The sequence below is a fragment of the Protomyctophum bolini genome (assembly GCF_963924005.1).
Source record: "Protomyctophum bolini genome assembly, chromosome: 11".
NCBI classification, from domain to species: domain Eukaryota; kingdom Metazoa; phylum Chordata; class Actinopteri; order Myctophiformes; family Myctophidae; genus Protomyctophum; species Protomyctophum bolini.
Window position 1 is genome coordinate 6,208,768 of NC_137872.1, and position 17,086 is coordinate 6,225,853.

The 17,086-nt window shown below is 47.1% G+C and overlaps 1 protein-coding gene and 1 long non-coding RNA gene across 2 annotated transcripts in view; both read left to right on the forward strand.

The window, feature by feature from the left end:
- Positions 1 to 11,453, forward strand: part of lmtk2 (lemur tyrosine kinase 2) — an 83,557-nt gene extending 72,104 nt beyond the window's left edge. The window contains exons 12-20 of the mRNA XM_080776482.1: positions 267 to 1,301; positions 1,332 to 2,621; positions 2,929 to 4,104; positions 4,633 to 5,071; positions 5,459 to 5,679; positions 6,702 to 6,834; positions 7,844 to 7,985; positions 9,036 to 9,272; positions 10,650 to 11,453. Coding sequence (XP_080632608.1) covers positions 267 to 1,301; positions 1,332 to 2,621; positions 2,929 to 4,104; positions 4,633 to 5,071; positions 5,459 to 5,679; positions 6,702 to 6,834; positions 7,844 to 7,985; positions 9,036 to 9,272; positions 10,650 to 10,678 — 4,702 coding nt within the window. The 3' untranslated portion in view covers positions 10,679 to 11,453. The remainder of the gene's footprint in view (positions 1 to 266; positions 1,302 to 1,331; positions 2,622 to 2,928; positions 4,105 to 4,632; positions 5,072 to 5,458; positions 5,680 to 6,701; positions 6,835 to 7,843; positions 7,986 to 9,035; positions 9,273 to 10,649) is intronic.
- Positions 11,454 to 12,835: 1,382 nt separating this feature from the next.
- On the forward strand, positions 12,836 to 17,086 carry LOC308324295. Its single transcript, XR_013964907.1, has 3 exons — positions 12,836 to 14,561; positions 14,619 to 15,671; positions 15,758 to 17,086. It is a non-coding gene; the product is annotated as an uncharacterized lncRNA (long non-coding RNA).

Here is a 17,086-nt window from a genome sequence, read left to right on the forward strand (position 1 = left end):
CATAACTAAGGTATGTTTCAAGGTCGGCATAAGGTCACTAATGGCCTAAAGGATATATAACAGCAGTTGTAATAGACATTACATGTATTATTTTTTACTTTAGTTTTATTGGATGATGTACGATGCCCCTCACTTCACACGCGTGTGATTTATTTTATTCACATTCCAATGTTGAATGCAAAAAAAAAACACTATTTTTTGTTCCATTAAATGAATTGTCAACATGACGCCCTTTTTAATCCATACACATGTTGTCCTAACCTCAGGTACGAGGTGCTGCAGTTCTGCTGGCTGTCTGCGGACAAGCGCGCCACGGCAGAGGAGGTCCACCGGCTGCTCACCTACCTGCGCATGCAGGGCCAGAAGGACATGGAGGAGGACTTCCAGCTGCGCTGGGACGCCCTGAAGCCCAACCCGTCGGCCCGGGCGCAGGCCAACACCGTCACGCACTCCTCCTCCTCCTCCTTCCCCATCCTGGAGCAGTTCGCCGAGGACGCGCTGCGCCAGGAGATCGACGAGGTGCTGACCGTCACCGAGACCAGCCGCGGCCTCAGCTTCGAGTACGTGTGGGAGGCGGCCAAGCACGACCACTACGACGGCAGCCACGCCCACGGCGGCAGCGGGCATCGCCCGGGCATGGACACCACGCTCAACTACCACAGCATGTTCTTCCCCGCGTCCACAGAGGACATCCAGGCACACTTCCCGGACACTGCCTCCGGCGCGGACAGGATAGGGGATATCAGCAGCAGCGCGCCTTCGGGGATACCTGGCGTCCTGCCCGTGTTCGACTCGCAGAAGCCCGCGGGCGGGAGCGAGTATTACATCCAGCTGGAGGAGCAAGGGGAGAGCGGAGCGGTGGCTAACAGGAGGAGGTCGGACGTGGACGCTTTGTCGTCGGCCAGGCAGGAGTTCGTGGTCCTCCAGGACGTGCGTCTGGACGAGTCGAGCACCGACGCGGACTTCTTCCACCAGAGCATCGACTCCAAGGACTCGTACCTGCCGGACAGCCACGTCTGGTCCTCCCTGGAGAACGACAGCCCCTACCACACCAACATCTTCACCGAGGAGGGTGGCGGCGGGTCCAAGCCCGAGGAGGAGTCTCCCTCCTGGAGACGAGGCTTCATGGAGCTCCCCGAACGCAACGGGACCAACCCCTTTCACAACCACAGCAAAGCCCCTCTGGCCCAGGAGGTCAACACGGACGACATTCTGGGGGACGATTCTTTTTTAGGGGATGTGGTGCGTCCGGGCGCGCCTCGTCTGCAGGACTATCCGGAGAAGGAGGGGGAGGAGGAGGAGGAGGAGGAGGAGGAGGAGGGGGAGGAGGGGGGCGTGGCGGGTCTCCTGAGCAGCGACAAGCTGACGGGGAACTTTGCGTTCCTCACGGACCACAGCCTGATGAGGGAGCACTCGGGCTTGTCGGGGAAAAGCGTAAGTCCGCAGAGCTTCCTCTCGCCGGGCATGGCTCACATGCCGGAGGAGAGCTTCAGGATGAGCTCCTGGGACAACCTGGAGTCCTTGAACAGCTTCGGCAGCACGCCGGAGATGTCCCGTCTTAAACCCATAGCGCTTAGCCCGTCCCCGACACCACAGGACTCGTTGGACTTGCCAACAAGTCCCGGACCGGAGGATTTCTATCAGCCCCTCGAAAACAAATCGCCGGTGCCTTCCATCACGGTCGTTGCGGAGGACGAGGTCTCGAGCAGCAGCCAGCTGCTGGACAAGAACGCTTCGTTCGCCGATGACGACGATGTGGCCCCGTCGCATTCCTCGGACACGGGCATCGACTCTGCGTTCGACTCCGTCTCGGAGAGAACCGAGGTTCCCCCCACGCTCTCTCAAAGTGCCACGACAGACTCTCTGTGCACGGATGCCAAAACCGCCAGCCTCGACGACGTCGACCTGGAAACCTCGCGGCAGGACGACGGCGTTCTTCCGCCCGTAGCAGCAGCAGCAGTAGTAGTAGTAGGAATCGAGGACGAGGAAGATGAGGATCCGGGCGAATTGAAAGTGGTCCCCGCGTCGTCCCCTCCCCACGACAACGGCCACGGCGAAGAAGGCCTGCTAACGATAACGAGCGACGACCTGCTGAGCGAGCTCATCGAGGAGGCGGAGGACGAGCTCCAACCCACTCTGTCCGAAGACCACGAGGAGGAGGAGGAGACCTTCTCTCCTCTGTCTGAAGACCACGAGGAGAAGGAAGAGACCTTCTCTCCTCTGTCTGAAGACCACGAGGAGAAGGAGGAGACCTTCGGGGACTCTCTTCCTCCTGTCACATCAACATCATCGTCCCTGCTGGTCTCGGGACCGTCCGTTGACCTGATCAGCCAGGAGGACATCCTGCTGGTCTCTGGGTCGTCTATGGACCACCTCAGCCAGCACAGTCTCCTGGGGGACAATCTGCTGATCTCGGGGACATCCATGGACCTGATGAGCCAGGACAGTGTGCTGATCTCTGGGCCATCCTTGGACCACCTCAGCCAGGACAGCCTCCTGGAGGACAGCCTGCCCACGGTGGACGACTCGGCCCAGACGCCCGACTCCATGCAGTCCCTGGAGGAGAGCCACAGACTGGGAGACGCAGTCCAAGACGCCATGGACTCCCTGGACATCCACAGGTAAGGCCGTCACCACTACACATTTCATTTAAGTTGACGATTCATTGTCAAACAGATAACTTGAGATTAACGACTACCATTTGTATTTCTGTTTCGCTCTTTTAGGCTTCGTAGTCACAAATCGCAGATGTGACAATTAATAATGAATTCATACGTTTTTTTTCTTTCAAACATTTTACAAACTAGCGGAAATAGTTGATCTACAAGCTTACAACACGTTTACAACATGGAAACGATTGGTGATTAATTGCGATTATCTGGACTAATTGCGATGGTGTAATGATTGTGACGGGCCTCTCCTCCACAGGCTGGGAGACCCCGACGACCAGCTGATCATGACTCCGCTAGCTCCTCACAAACTCCAGCCGCCGTGCAACAAGGTGGCGGACAGCGGCTACGAGACGGAGAACCTCGAGTCCCCCGAGTGGAACTCGGGACCCGCAGTCGTCGCCATCGCCGGAGACGACCACCCCCCCCTGGGAGAGAACGGAGCCAGAGACCACCCCCCCCTGGGAGAGAACGGAGCCAGAGACCACCCCCCCCTGGGAGAGAACGGAGCCAGAGACCACCCCCCCCTGGGAGAGAACGGAGCCAGAGACCACCCCCCCCTGGGAGAGAACGGCGTGAGCGTTGCGGAGGACGAGGAGGAGGCGGAGACGAAAGAACCCGCGGTCGTCGAACCGGCGTCGCTGGCTCCCCCGGAAATCGTGATCTCCGAGGTGGAGAACGAACTTGTGATCTCCGAATTAGATAACGTGCTGGAGGCTGAATTAGATATCGCAGCGGAAGCTGAATTAGATATTGTAGCGGAGGCTGAAGTAGATATCGCAGCGGAAGCTGAAGTAGATATCGCAGCGGAAGCTGAATTAGATATCGCAGCGGAAGTTGAATTAGATATCGCAGCGGAAGCTGAAGTAGATATCGCAGCGGAGGCTGAAGACGAGGAGAGCGGTGAAGAGCGGCAGCCGGAGGCGGTAGCTCCGGGCCGCGGGGGGGGCGGGGAGCATGCGGAACCCTTCATGGGAGGAAACTACAGAGACTCTGCGTATTTCTCGGACAACGAATCGGAACTGGAGAAGAAGCCCAGCGACGAGACGAACGTGGCCTCGCTGGGTTCCTCCGAGGAGGGCTCCTGGCGGCCGGAACCCAGCTCGACCCACGAGGTGGTCGGCGCGCCGTCCAGCGCCGTGGGTCCAACGGTTCAGGTGGAGTCTTCCAGAGACGTGGACTCGGGTCCCTCCGGCGCCGAGCGGGAAGAACCTCGGATAGCGGCGGAGCCGCTGGCTGACGTGGAGGAGGCGGACGTCGTTCCTAACGCCGACGGGAGCGTTCTTCCGCTGGTTGACGTAGCGGAGACGGGCGTTCCTCGCCACGGGAGAGTTGTGCCACAGCTGCATTCGACCGCTGACCACAACGGTCACAAGGAGCAGCCGGACACGTGTGACCAAGAGATGGACAGACTGGACTTCTACCCAGACTTCAGGTATGGATGGAACTGCTGATATTTTACCCGTATTTTACTCTGGAACACGTAATGAAATAATTGTGATAACCGTCATTATTCCTCACTAAAATGCAAGGTTATAATGTTTTATAATAGTTTAGTTTTAACAAGTTTCATTAGTTTTAGTTAGTTTTTAGAGGGGGTTTGCTAGTTTTATGTTTGTGAAAATGCTTCGTTTTAGTTGCGCTTTTATTAGTTATAGTTATTTTTCACACTTATTTTATTTTCTAGGTTATAGTGCAGCATTCAAAAAGGTCAGATTAAGTAAGCCTATTGTGTAATATATAAACGCAACAAAATATACAATATCAAAAATATATATTCAGTTGCCGACTGTCAACGAGAAAAAGGAAAACGAACAGTATTTTGTCCATAATTTCAGTTTGTTTTAGTTGGTTTTGTTAACACGTAAAATACAGTTTCAGTTGGTCTTTTTTTTTTTCATATTATTTTTTGCTATTTTGGTTCTTGTTAACTCTAATAACCATCCATCCCTGTGACGTCCAGGTCCTACTCGGAGCAGCCTGGAGGTGAACCACCGTCATCGTCGTCTTCATCAGAGAACATAGTGGTGGAAACCACCTCCTCCTCCTCGCCTCCTCCTCCTCCTCCTGCAGCACCTCCTCTTCCTCCTCCTCCTCCTTCTCCCTCACATCCTCCTCCTCCACCTCCTCTTCCTCCTTCTCCCTCACATCCTCCTCCTCCTCCTCCACCTCCTCTTCCTCCTCCTTCTCCCTCACATCCTCCTCCTCCTCCTCCTCCTCCTACCTCAGCGGAGAGCGGTGGCACCGCGCTGCACGCCAAGCTAACGCGGACCTACGCCAGCAGCAGCAGCAGCGACGGGCCCAAGAGCATCAAGGAGCCCGACGTGGAAGGACGTTACCTCCTGGGGACCAGGAGGGAGGCGCCCTGCCCCTCCTTCCCCTCCTCTGGCCTGGACGGACAGGTAGAGGCCTGCCAAAATTATTTTAATATATATTTATTATCCCACGATTTTGTAACCCATTTTTCACCCCTTTGTCAATCATCTAATGTGATGCTGGGCTCTACACACCCTCCACCAACCTAGTCCCCATATATGGGGGACATGGGGAGAGCAACGGACTTGAACTCATGCTTGCCAAAATTATTACACAATCACAATTATCTGAGATAATTTATCGTCTCTGTTGAAAAATGTTCATATATTTTCAAAGATTTTCCCAAAAGATAGCAGATCTATAAGCTTACAACGTGTGACGTGTTGTAAGCTCCAGTTCAAGTCCTAATGTTCAATTCACTTATTTTCCATGACAAATGAATGGTGGACTTATCATTTCTCATGGGTGCGCAGCCGTACGGAGGCCAGGAGGACGGCATGGAGGCTGACGAGGAGGACGTGCTGAGCGACGAGGAGGACTCTGACGAGGACATGCGTCACTACCGCGTCACCCACAGCTCGTCCAGCGAGGAGGACAGCGAGGACGACCACACCGTGCACCCCGTCCCGCTCATCGTGTCCGACGACACGGCCGCCAGGAACCTCAAGAGCCTGCTGAAGACCCCCAACACCAGGTTTGGGATTTAACCCATTCTGACCTGAGATCAGATTCATACGAGGTTTCCACTGGACACACACTGGTCTGATCAACCCATTCTGACCTGAGATCAGATTCTAAAAATGTCAGTCGTTCTTCGATTTCTTCAAAAATAGCAGACCTACAAGCTCGTAGCGCGCCACTCGGTGGCGTGCTATGAGCTTGTAGATCTGCTATTTTTCAATAGCTAAAGCATGACATGATGCTAACACCAAAACGGGTTCCCGTTCAGAATGGGTTAAAAACCCATTTAGACCCGAGGACGATTCTACAAACGCCTTCTAAATTCCTGACCGTTTTCTGACAAACCTTATGTTTCTGTGTCAGCGGTGACAGGCCTTATACCCCGAAGAAGGCACTTGCATCTGCCAAAACGTTGGTTCTCTCTACTCTGCATCCTAATAAATAATCGGCACTTTGTCTATCAGTGTGTCCGGCCACTCACTCTTTTGTCTTTTTAAGACTTATCTTTCTAGATGTTTCTGCCGTGAGCTGTTACCACTACTAAGACTGGTGTGCGTTTAGCATCCTCCTGCACAGTCTATGTCAGTGGAGTGGTGCTCAACCTTTTTCATGTCAAGGACCCTCAGAATTATCTGTAGTTGGCCACCGACCCCCATATGAAAATGTTCTTCCAGGGACCCCCCACAAGCAAAGATATGAGTTAAAAACGTTTGCTGTGAAAGTATTATATTCAAAGATTTGCGCCACAATTTTTCTAAAAATAGCAGATCTACAAGCTCGTAGAGTGGCACTCAGTCCCACGCTACGAGCTTGTAGATCTGCTATTTTTCAATACCTAAAGTAAGGCTTAAAACACCAATATGGGTTCCCGCCATGGTTATTTTTTAATTATTTTCAAAGTTAGTTTTAGTTAGTTTTGTAAACACACAATACAGTTTCAGTTAGTTATCGTTCATTTTCTAATTCTCATTTTTATTTAGTTCAGTGAATGGAATTGTTGTTTAAACGTTGTTAATAAATCGCCCCCCTCCCCAGCCTGGACCTCACAACGGACGAGACCCCCGCTGTGACATCATCTTCCCCAGCAGCGGGTTGCAACGACTCTGCTGCCGCTGACAGGAGAGCTGTGTCCTTCTTTGATGATGTCACCGTCTACCTGTTTGACCAGGTACACACGCGAGCATGGTTTTGTCTTCAGGGTTGAGTACAGAGTGGCGTAGACTAGGGTGCGCTGTAACTGGCCACTCGCTGTGATTGACAGCCTACACCTAAACCTAACCCTAACCTTAACCTCAGTAAAACTATACCTAACCCTAACCTTAACCTCAGTAAAACTATACCTAAACCTAACCTTAACCCTAACCTTAACCTCAGTAAAACTATACCTAAACCTAACCTCAGTAAACTATACCTAAACCTAACCTCAGTAAAACTAACGTAGTGGCTGGGGGGGGGGGGGGGGGGGGTTCCAAGAACCTGAATCAGAGGACGAAACGATGCTAGCTGTGCACACACTTTTAAAGGCCTGTATTCATAGTCCAGTCCAGTTATAGGTGATAAGGTGACCACCGAAACAGTGCTTAGTAGAAACAGAGATATGTGTTTGGGTGAAGCGGTGAGTCTCTTACCACCGCCTCAGTGACATCATGTTGTAGTTTTAGTAAAAACAGAGAGATGTGTTTTGGTGAAGCGGTGAGTCTCTTACCACCGCGGCTCAGTGACGTCATGTTGTAGTTTTAGTAAAAACAGAGATGTGTTTTGGTGGAGCGGTGAGTCTCAGTGACATCATGTTGTAGTTTTCCGTGGTCACCTTATATCACCTAAATCTGGAGTATGTATAATAATGGGGGACGAGGAATTACTATTCTGTGCTCATCTGGTTGCAACTCGAGCGGCACTCAGTCGGCTAAGCGAACATCGTGACTTTCGACACTTTAGCTCGCTCGTGGCTCAAGTTCGCTTGAGACGGCGCGCCTCCTTCGCGGTCTAAAACCATACTTTATCGGCCACAAAAAACTAGTCTGCGGTTGTTTGGAAAAAAATATCGCCGGCAGCGGGACCAGGAGGTGTGTGTTAGGGAGTCTAGTGACTAGCGCGCTACCGAGCTGGCTGCCAGAACGGATATGATATTGGCGTACGGTTGAGCTGAACTGGCGCCGTGTTGTGCTGCTTTGCAGGAGACCCCCACCAAGGAGCTGGGAGAGGAGCACGGCACCGCCCCCAACAGTCAGGGGTCAGAGTTCAGCCCTGGGCCCGCCGCCGGTACCACCGGCTACCTGAGCAGGTTCCACAACTCTGAGAGCTCCACCGACGAGGAAGGTACTTACCGCACGCACACGCCTCCCTCCACACACTCTGCATTACAGCTGCTATAAGCAATAATATGTCACATTTTTAATTACCTTTTTTTGGGGTATTCAGACAGCCAGCAATAGGTAAAACGCTCCCACAAAAAATAGTAGTCTCTGTGACACATCTAGGAGACGCAATCTGCATTCAAAGACTTTTCCTAGAAGCTTTGTCATTGGTCGATTTGTCTGTCCTACTTCCTGATTGGTTAGTAATTTCGACCATGTTGTTTTTTTTCGACCAATGAGAAAGCTTCTAGGAACATCTGTGTTTTACTCATTGCTAGCTGACTTAAAAAAAAAAAAAGGTAATTCAAATGTTGACATATTATTGCTTATTGCTTTAACTCAAGACCATTCATTAAACATGTGTTTAATCTATTATCTTGTCATATCTTAACCGACTTCTCATATCAGGTACGGTGCTTCAAGCAGGTGAGTTCTGGTCGTGACAGAGACACTCCGTTTTTGATCCATCTGATTAAAATCTTTCGACAGCCCTAATTTTTTATTTTATTGTTTTTTTTATAAAAATTTTTTTTTCAAATAGAGACTTTAATCAAATCAAATCTCGGGTCTCCGATCGCCAAGTGTACCACATTAGGCTGATAGTGAACGGTGGTTCCCCGGTTCAATCCCCGGGCCGGGCGGCCGACCTTTGACTGCATGTCACCCCTCCGACTCTTCTCCCTCACTTCACTGTCTCTGTTCTTCTAATTCATTTCAAGATTTTGCACGTCAGTATGTCAGTAATCGGAGGTCTACGACTCCAAAAGAAAATCGGGATTGGACCAAAACCTTCCGTCTTGGTGTCAGGCTCCTTATCTGTGCTTCTGTAGCAGTGTTCATTTTGTTGACTAAGACTGAAAGACTTAATATTTTGATATTTAGTCGACTAAGTCTAGACTAAAACTAAACAAAATAGGGCTAAACTAAATGTTGTTATTCAAAAAGACTAAATAAGAATTTGCGTTAGCATTTTTAGTGTTTTCTCATCGGTTGAAAAAACTCTTCCCAACAGGCGGAGGTTTCGAGTGGGACGACGACTTCTCGTCGCCGGACCCCTCCTCCTTCCTGTCCAAGGCGACCTCTGACCTCTCGGGAGGGGGGTCCTCCAAGGTCACGGGGTCATCTCCCGCCTCCTCGGAGCCCAGCTGGACCAGCGCCGCCTCCAACTACTCCCGTTTCTCCATCTCTCCGGCCAACATCGCCTCCTTCTCCATCACCCACCTCACAGACTCCGACATCGAACAGGGCGGTGAGTTAAGGCTCATACATAGTACACCGAACTACAACATGACGTCACGAGCTGCGGTGAAGAGAAAACCACCGCCCCATTCCTTCTCTCTGTTTTTACTCACCAACGCTCAACGTCACCTCACCACCAGAGCGGTGGTCACCCCTTCCACCGAAAATCCAGACTATGTATGAGCCTTTAGTTCAGGGGTTCCCAAACTTCTAAATGTAGACGTCTAAATGTATACAGACGTCTAAATGTGTACGTCTAAATGTAGACGTCTTCTCTTATGGGGGTCCCTGGCATATCTTTTCAAATGGGGGTCCACGGGCTAAGTAGTGTCAATTTGGGGGTCCTTGACATGAAAAAGTTTGGGAACCACTGCTTTAAACACTTTAGCACTTTATGAACATGAACAAAATAGATGGGTCCCCCCTGGAACTCCCTCAGGTACCCCTGGGGGTCCCCGGACCCCACTTTGGGAACCACTGCTTTATTTAACACCCTTTGGGTGGGAACCCCTTTTGGTGTTTTAAACAATTATGTTATAATTTGGCTATTGGAAAATAGCAGACCTCATAGCGCGCCACCGAGTGCCGCGCCGCGCTACGAGCTTGTAGGTCTGCTATTTATGAAAAATCGTGAAAATGTGGCGCAAATCTTTGAATATATTCTTTCAGAGCGAATGTTTTTAACTCAAATCTTTGCTTCTGGAGGGGTTCCTGGAACAACATATAACAACCCGGTCGGCGGATAAAATAAATACAGATATGTTTGGGGGTCATTGACATGAAAATCTTTAAGAACGACTTGCATAGAAACATCAGGCTTTTCAGCTTAAAACACCTTTATTTTTTTAAGGGGAATGAATCAAAATGAAGGCGCTAGCAGGGCCGTAGCTGACCATTCGGTTGCCCTAATCGTGGGATATCTTCTGCCAATCCCCTCTCGCGACGAGAGAGCTGCTAATTGCTCATGCAGATCGGCTGTTTTCGACGCACACATGGCCGCTCGTTATTAACACGGGGTTATTTTGGGGGTGTGCTTGGCACTTTTTGGCACATTCTGTTGCCCCCGCTCGGCGTGTTTCTCCTACGGACAGTGCTTATGGCACTATTGTAGCGACGGCACTGGGCGCTGGAGTGCCGGCAGATTTTACTCTGAAAATCACCTCCCTTCGTTCCCTTCCGGCATAATCTTCCATCCTTGCCTCATGCTGGTCACGCTAAAGTCTCTCTAGAAGCGTTAATATTCCAAAACGAGATGCATGCTGAAGTCCGAAATGAAGACAGAACATTGTCCTTTTGGAAGACAGAACATTGTCCTTTTGGACAATAGATGTACAGTATACTGGAGACACATTCTAACTGTGTTTCTTTCCTGTTGTGTCTCCTTCAGGAAGCAGCGAGGACGGAGAGAAGGACTAGTCCCTTTTTAATCCAATAAATACATCGATAAATAGAAGAAACTGTGCTCTCTACTTACGGACACCCCTCTCCTCCCTCCCTCCCCTCCCCACCGCACCGCGTGGCGCTGCGCTGGCACTTTTCAGGACCGCGTGGGAGAGGGAGAGAGAGAGAGAGAGATAGCGCTGTGAACAAAAAAAGGGTGGATGACGTGACGAAGGCGGCCATTTTGGATGCCTCTCTCGGCGCCATGGCAGCCACATTATGGATGCTTCTCTCAGGCACAAACTACTGTTTTTTTGTTTTTGTTTTTTTTTCACTCGCGGGAGGCGAGCGAGCGGCCGCGAGCCGGGAGATTCTCCCCCCGAATAAACCCAGTGCAATCCTTACAGGACCAATACATGACCTGCACATAAAAAAACAAACGGACCTGGCTTCTAAAGATTGGCTTTAACCACTAAAACCCTCCATACTTTACAGTATATACTACGTAGTTTTGACCGCTTGTCTTCTCGAGACGGCCGGGTGCTCACGGAGATTTCATTTTCAGCGCCCAAAAATGAGTAAAGGAAAGGAAACCTGCACTTCTGTTTCATCTTTGCAGTCGTGACTCGTGTGCACATTTTGTCCTACTTGTAAATGGATTAAGTCAGAGAGAGAGAGAGAGAGAAGCATTTATGCGTGTAGTTTGCTCGCTTTAGCAGAAATGGAAATTAAGAGTATATATATTTTAAAGGTATTTTCGAATATATTTTCGTGACCATAAAAAAAATGAGAAAACAACGACGGCTTTTCCACGTGCTGCTTTTAGGGGCGGAGGGGGGGGGGGGGGGGTGGGGAGACGCCCAGCGGCCGGGTGGAAATCCTCATTATGTCCAAAAGTGTTCTTTTCGGGATTCTTCTTCCTTCTTTTTTCTATAGTAAAAATAGCAGATCTACAAGCTCGAAGCGCGTCGCTTCGCGCCACGTTTGGAGCTTGTAGATTTGCTACTTTCGATGCTGTCAGTGTCGCGTGACGCCCGTAGTGCAGTGTGATCAAGCAATGCACGAGAAAACACAGAGAAAGAAAGTTTAAATATGGACATAAACGAGAGGTTTCTGCCCGCAGCCCCGACAGCAACGTTTTTCTTTTTTTAGGAGATTGTGGACTTGTCTGTGCTTTGAGTAGACTAGTTCACCGGGGTCCCCCAGGGCTGCATACTAGATGCTCTGGTGTTTCCCCTCGACACGAAAATAAAATCGCTTTTTTTTTTGTTGTTGGTCGGAAACGGTTCAATCCTGAATAGTGTGGTTAAACGTTCATGGAAGCTCATTCTTGTTTTGTTTTTTTTTTGTTTTTTTTTGATCGATGCACTCCTTCCTCCTCTCATCACCTCACCACCACCAAGAGAAACGAAGCTAAGAACCCTGGGAAGTGGAGTTTAAACACACAGCGGAGCCTCTAGTAAAGCTTTTGGTGTCTGTCTGTCTGTCTGCCAAATAGGAACGATAAGCTCTTTGAAAATTCAGCCGAAAAAAGCTCCTCGGATTCAAGGTCGTAAGTAACACTAAACTCTCGTAATTTTTGTTTTGCTCCTTCTTCTTTGTGACATTGCGTGATTTTATTTCAGTTGCCTTTATTTTTATTTTGAATGTTTGAATTTTTTGGGGGTTTTTCTTTTCCTTTATTTTACCTCCTGGTTAAAAGGTCGTGCATTCACGATCTCCGACCTCGTCGGAGAGAAGCTTGGGTTAAAGTCTGTCCGGCTGGAGGTGTGTCTAAGGGATGGAAGCGCCGGGCCCGGCCCGGGGGATCGGGGCGATTCCGTCACTGGATAATTTAGGAAACTCAGACGAAACGATTGTTTTGTCGAGATCACGAGACAAATCCGTTGCGTTTCTATAAACGTGTAAGAAGAGGTGGTCGTATGTTTCGATCTCCTCCACGGGCGATTGAATTTAATGGATTTAATCCGTTATATAAATGGAGGTTATGCGCAAGGCTTGGCAAATGCATACATAACCCATTCTGACCGGGCACCCATTTTGGTGTTAGCATCATGTTATGCTTTACCTATTGAAAAATAGCAGATCTACAAGCTCATATCGCGCCACCGAGTGGCGCGATACGAGCTTGTAGGTCTGCTATTTTTGAAAAATTCGAAGAACGACTGACATTTTTAGAATCTGATCTCAGGTCAGAATGGGTTCATCAGACCAGTGTGTGTCCAGTGGAAACCTCGTATGAATCTGATCTCAGGTCAGAATGGGATAAAAATGCTTTCTGGCCTTGACAGATTGCATTAACCCATTTGGACCTGAGGCCGCATTATATCTTTTAACCATTATTTTAAACTTCATCTGTTGAAAAATAGCAGATCTACAGATCTCGTACGAGCTTGTAGATCTGCTATTTTTGAAAAATCATGAAAATATGTGCAAATCTTTGAATATATATACTCTTTCAGAGCGAACTGGAACACCATATGTTCAGATGGGGGTCGGCGGCCAATTACATAATACTTTTTGCCGGTCCTTGACATGAAATCGTTTGGGAACCACTGACATAGAAACATGTTTTATAAGTTGTAGAATCTGGTCTCAGGCATAAATGGTTTAAACAAAGTTAAATGAGGTTAAACTCACTTTGCTGTATGCACATATCCTCTATGAGATGTGATGTTATTGTTGACAACATGATGGGTTTACCCTCTATGAGATGTGATGTTATTAACAACATGATGGGTTTTTCACAATAGTTGAAAACGGCCCAGACTACAGACCTCACAGCACTTTAAAACACGGCTGCCGAGGGACTGTAGATTGCTTGTGTTTGCGTTTGCCGTTTCCATTTGAATGTTTTCACGTTGATTCGTTTGACATAGGAAATGTTTTTGACCACCTGCCCAAGTAATCAGTGGAATAAATGAGCTAAGAAGAAGATGTCTAGTTGAAGCTCTACTCATCATTTAAGTGCTTGTCATGGTGGGGGGGGGGGGTCCCCAGTTCGAATATGATTATTTTGGGGGGGTCCCCAGTTTGAATATGATTATTTTGGGGGGTCCCCAGTTCAAATATGATTATTTTGGGGGGTCCCCAGTTCAAATATGATTATTTTGGGGGGTCCCCAGTTTGAATATGATTATTTTGGGGGGTCCCCAGTTCAAATATGATTATTTTGGGGGGGTCCCCAGTTTGAATATGATTATTTTGGGGGGTCCCCAGTTCGAATATGATTATTTTGGGGGGGTCCCCAGTTTGAATATGATTATTTTGGGGGGTCCCCAGTTCAAATATGATTATTTTGGGGGGTCCCCAGTTCAAATATGATTATTTTGGGGGGTCCCCAGTTCAAATATGATTATTTGGGGGGGGTCACAAGCTGGACCCACCGTTGTACGGTAAAGTCCACGACCAACCACTCGCGACAGACATGTCACTATAGGAAAAAAATAATCCCCCAACATATTCCAAAATCGGTGACAAATAGCAGATCTACAAGCTGACCACTTCTGTCTGTACATTGTGGCCAATGTGGACGTTGACACTGTGAGTCAAACTAATAGATTGTTAAAGGTGTCGTGAGCTTGTAGATCGGCTGCTATGATAGGGCTTGTAGATCTGCTGCTATGATATAGGGCTCAGATCGTGTAGGGCTGAATTGTGTCGGAATGTATAAATGAACTGAACTGTTTTTGTAAAACGTGTGTGTGTGTGTGTGTGTGTGTGTGTGTGTGTGTGCAATGAGTTCTCATGAATTAATTGGTTTTTCCAGATGGACCGGTGATGTCAGCGTTTTTCTCTTTGTCTGAACACTAAACCAGTGGTTGTTCAACGTGTGGGTCGGGACCCTCTCGGGACTCTTTGAGACCTTAAAAAAAATAAAACAATTTATTCCTGAATCAAACGTAATCGACAAACTATAGTATAAAAAAAAATAAAACAATTTATTCCTGAATCAAACGTAATCGACAAACTATAGTATAAAAAAGAAAACTGGTCAAACATTGTCCAAATTGTTGAGAAAGAGTCACATTTTAGCCAAATTGTTTTTTGGGGCGCACTTGGCAATACCCCCAGGGTCCACCAGTGGGCCCCGTTCTACAGGTCGACAACCACTGCTCTGAAAACAGAACTCGCTCAGCTACTGTTATCATCTCTCGCTGTGTCTCTCTCTCTCTCTCACTCTCTCTCTCTCCATCTCGCTCGCTCTCTGTCTCTTTCTCTCTCTCTCTCACACACACACTCTCTAACAGAGTTCTCTAGTTTGCCTTTGTTGTTGTTGTTGATTTAGTGTTTTTGGTTTACTGTGTCAAACCAATTTGACTCCCGGGAGATTTTCCTGCAATGGCGATGATGATGATGATGATGGTGATGATTAATTATTGTATACCGTTGTCTTTAATGTTGCTGTCGGGCAGAGAAAACCTTGCATCTCAACCGTCATTTCAACTGTTTTTAAGTTTCTCTGTGAATCAAATCGCTCTATACTTTTGTCGTACAAGAGTTATTGTGTGGGGGGGGGGGGGGGGGGGGGAAGTGTGGCTTCCCGAAACATGTTGGTTTTTTTATTTAAAAAAAATAACCAATAATAAAGTATTATTAACGAGGACTTACGACAAAATAAAAAATACTTTTGGAAATCGGGGTTTTTTTCTTTTCTCAAACGTGACGGCGTTGGACATGCAAGGTTTTCACCTGACAGCGACGTTGACTTAATTGTACAGCGGGCTTGGGTTGGGGGGAGGGGGGATATTTGTATATCATTTACGATGATTAATTAATGTATAAAAACACAACTCAAATGGTAAATATCAGGATCTAGGCAGATTGAAACTTTATTTTTTCCTTTTGTTCATGTACATAAATCATTAAAAAAAAATACAGTTCTTCCAAACTGACAGGGTTTTAAAGGAGAATCCACAACAAAATCACATGTACCCTGAACTATAGGCTGATTCTGGGTCCATGTATGTTGGTTGGGACAGGATTATAGGCTGATTCTGGGTCCATGTGTGTTGGGACAGGATTATAGGCTGATTCTGGGTCCATGTGTGTTGGTTGGGACAGGATTATAGGCTGATTCTGGGTCCATGTGTGTTGGTTGGGACAGGATTATAGGCTGATTCAGGGTCCATGTGTGTTGGGACAGGATTATAGGATGACAATGTATTTGTACAGCTCTCCTAGTTAAAGATTAATCGGTCAACTATGGAGCGCTCTGCGTGTCTTCAATGATCAACAGTGGTGGATCTACCAAGTACTCAAATCACACCCGAGTACTCTAGTCAAAAAGGATAGTATCCACACTTTTCCTGGGCTGTGTGTGCATGCTCCAGTTCCTGTTGATTTCATTGGATGTCATTGGTCATCTGACCAGTTTCATTGGCTTTCATTGGATCAAATCGACAGGAACTGGAGCACACACAGCCCAGGAAAAGTGTGGATACATTGTAGTATAGTATATATTTGTGTATCCTTGGTCAAGTATTACTCGACCGCCACAAAGTGCAAGTTTGTCTTGTCAAGTTGGCGAGTTACAAGTGCTGAAGTACTTGATAAAAAAAGAATAATACTTATTCCAAAGTACTTGCTTTGTATTGTTTTGCTTTGCTAAAACAATACAAATACTTCTTAAGTATTAAAAGTACATGACATTTTTCCGGCTATCGTCACTATTTTCTTTAAATTATTTTGAGTTGATACATTTGTATTTTCCTTCCTAAAGAAACGACGTGGAGTCCAAAAGTACAACACTGGTGTTTCTTTCTGTGAAATGTACAGATAATACTCTTGAAGTAAATGTACTACGGCGTCTACCACTGTTGATCAGCTGTATGGATCCATATAACATTATGCTCTGTATCTTAGAAAAGATTAATTGATTGATTTATCAATAATTTATTGATTCATTGATTTATAAGGATCACCTCAGTTGATAAACAACAGACTACAACCAGCAGCCTGTGCTTCAGTTAAACTTGAATTTATTTTTATTTAAGGAAATCTTTTTTTTTCCATTTATTCAACGACAGTATATACATTATTTTATTTCTATTATTATTATTATTTCTTTGCTTAATCTTGCACATTTGAAAAGTGTAACTTAATGTCGAACTGTACTGATGTATATAAATGTTGATTTTTTTTTCGTCTGTAAATGGGAAATTTATGTCGTTTTAGTTGAATAGGTATGAGGTTTCATTTTTTTGTAATTTAAAGGTTGATTTAAAAAAAAATGAAAAAAAGCAACATATCATCGTGGTCATTCGCATAAGAACAGTTAAATTAAGACAGGCATCGTCTGTCCTTTAAACTTGTAGATTTTAAAGAATTGTAATATTTTTACTTCATACTGATAATGATGATCATGCTTAGTGTAATTGAATGAAAAAAAAATGTTTATAATTACACTGTTTAATATGGAAATAAATGCAAATTTACTTCTAA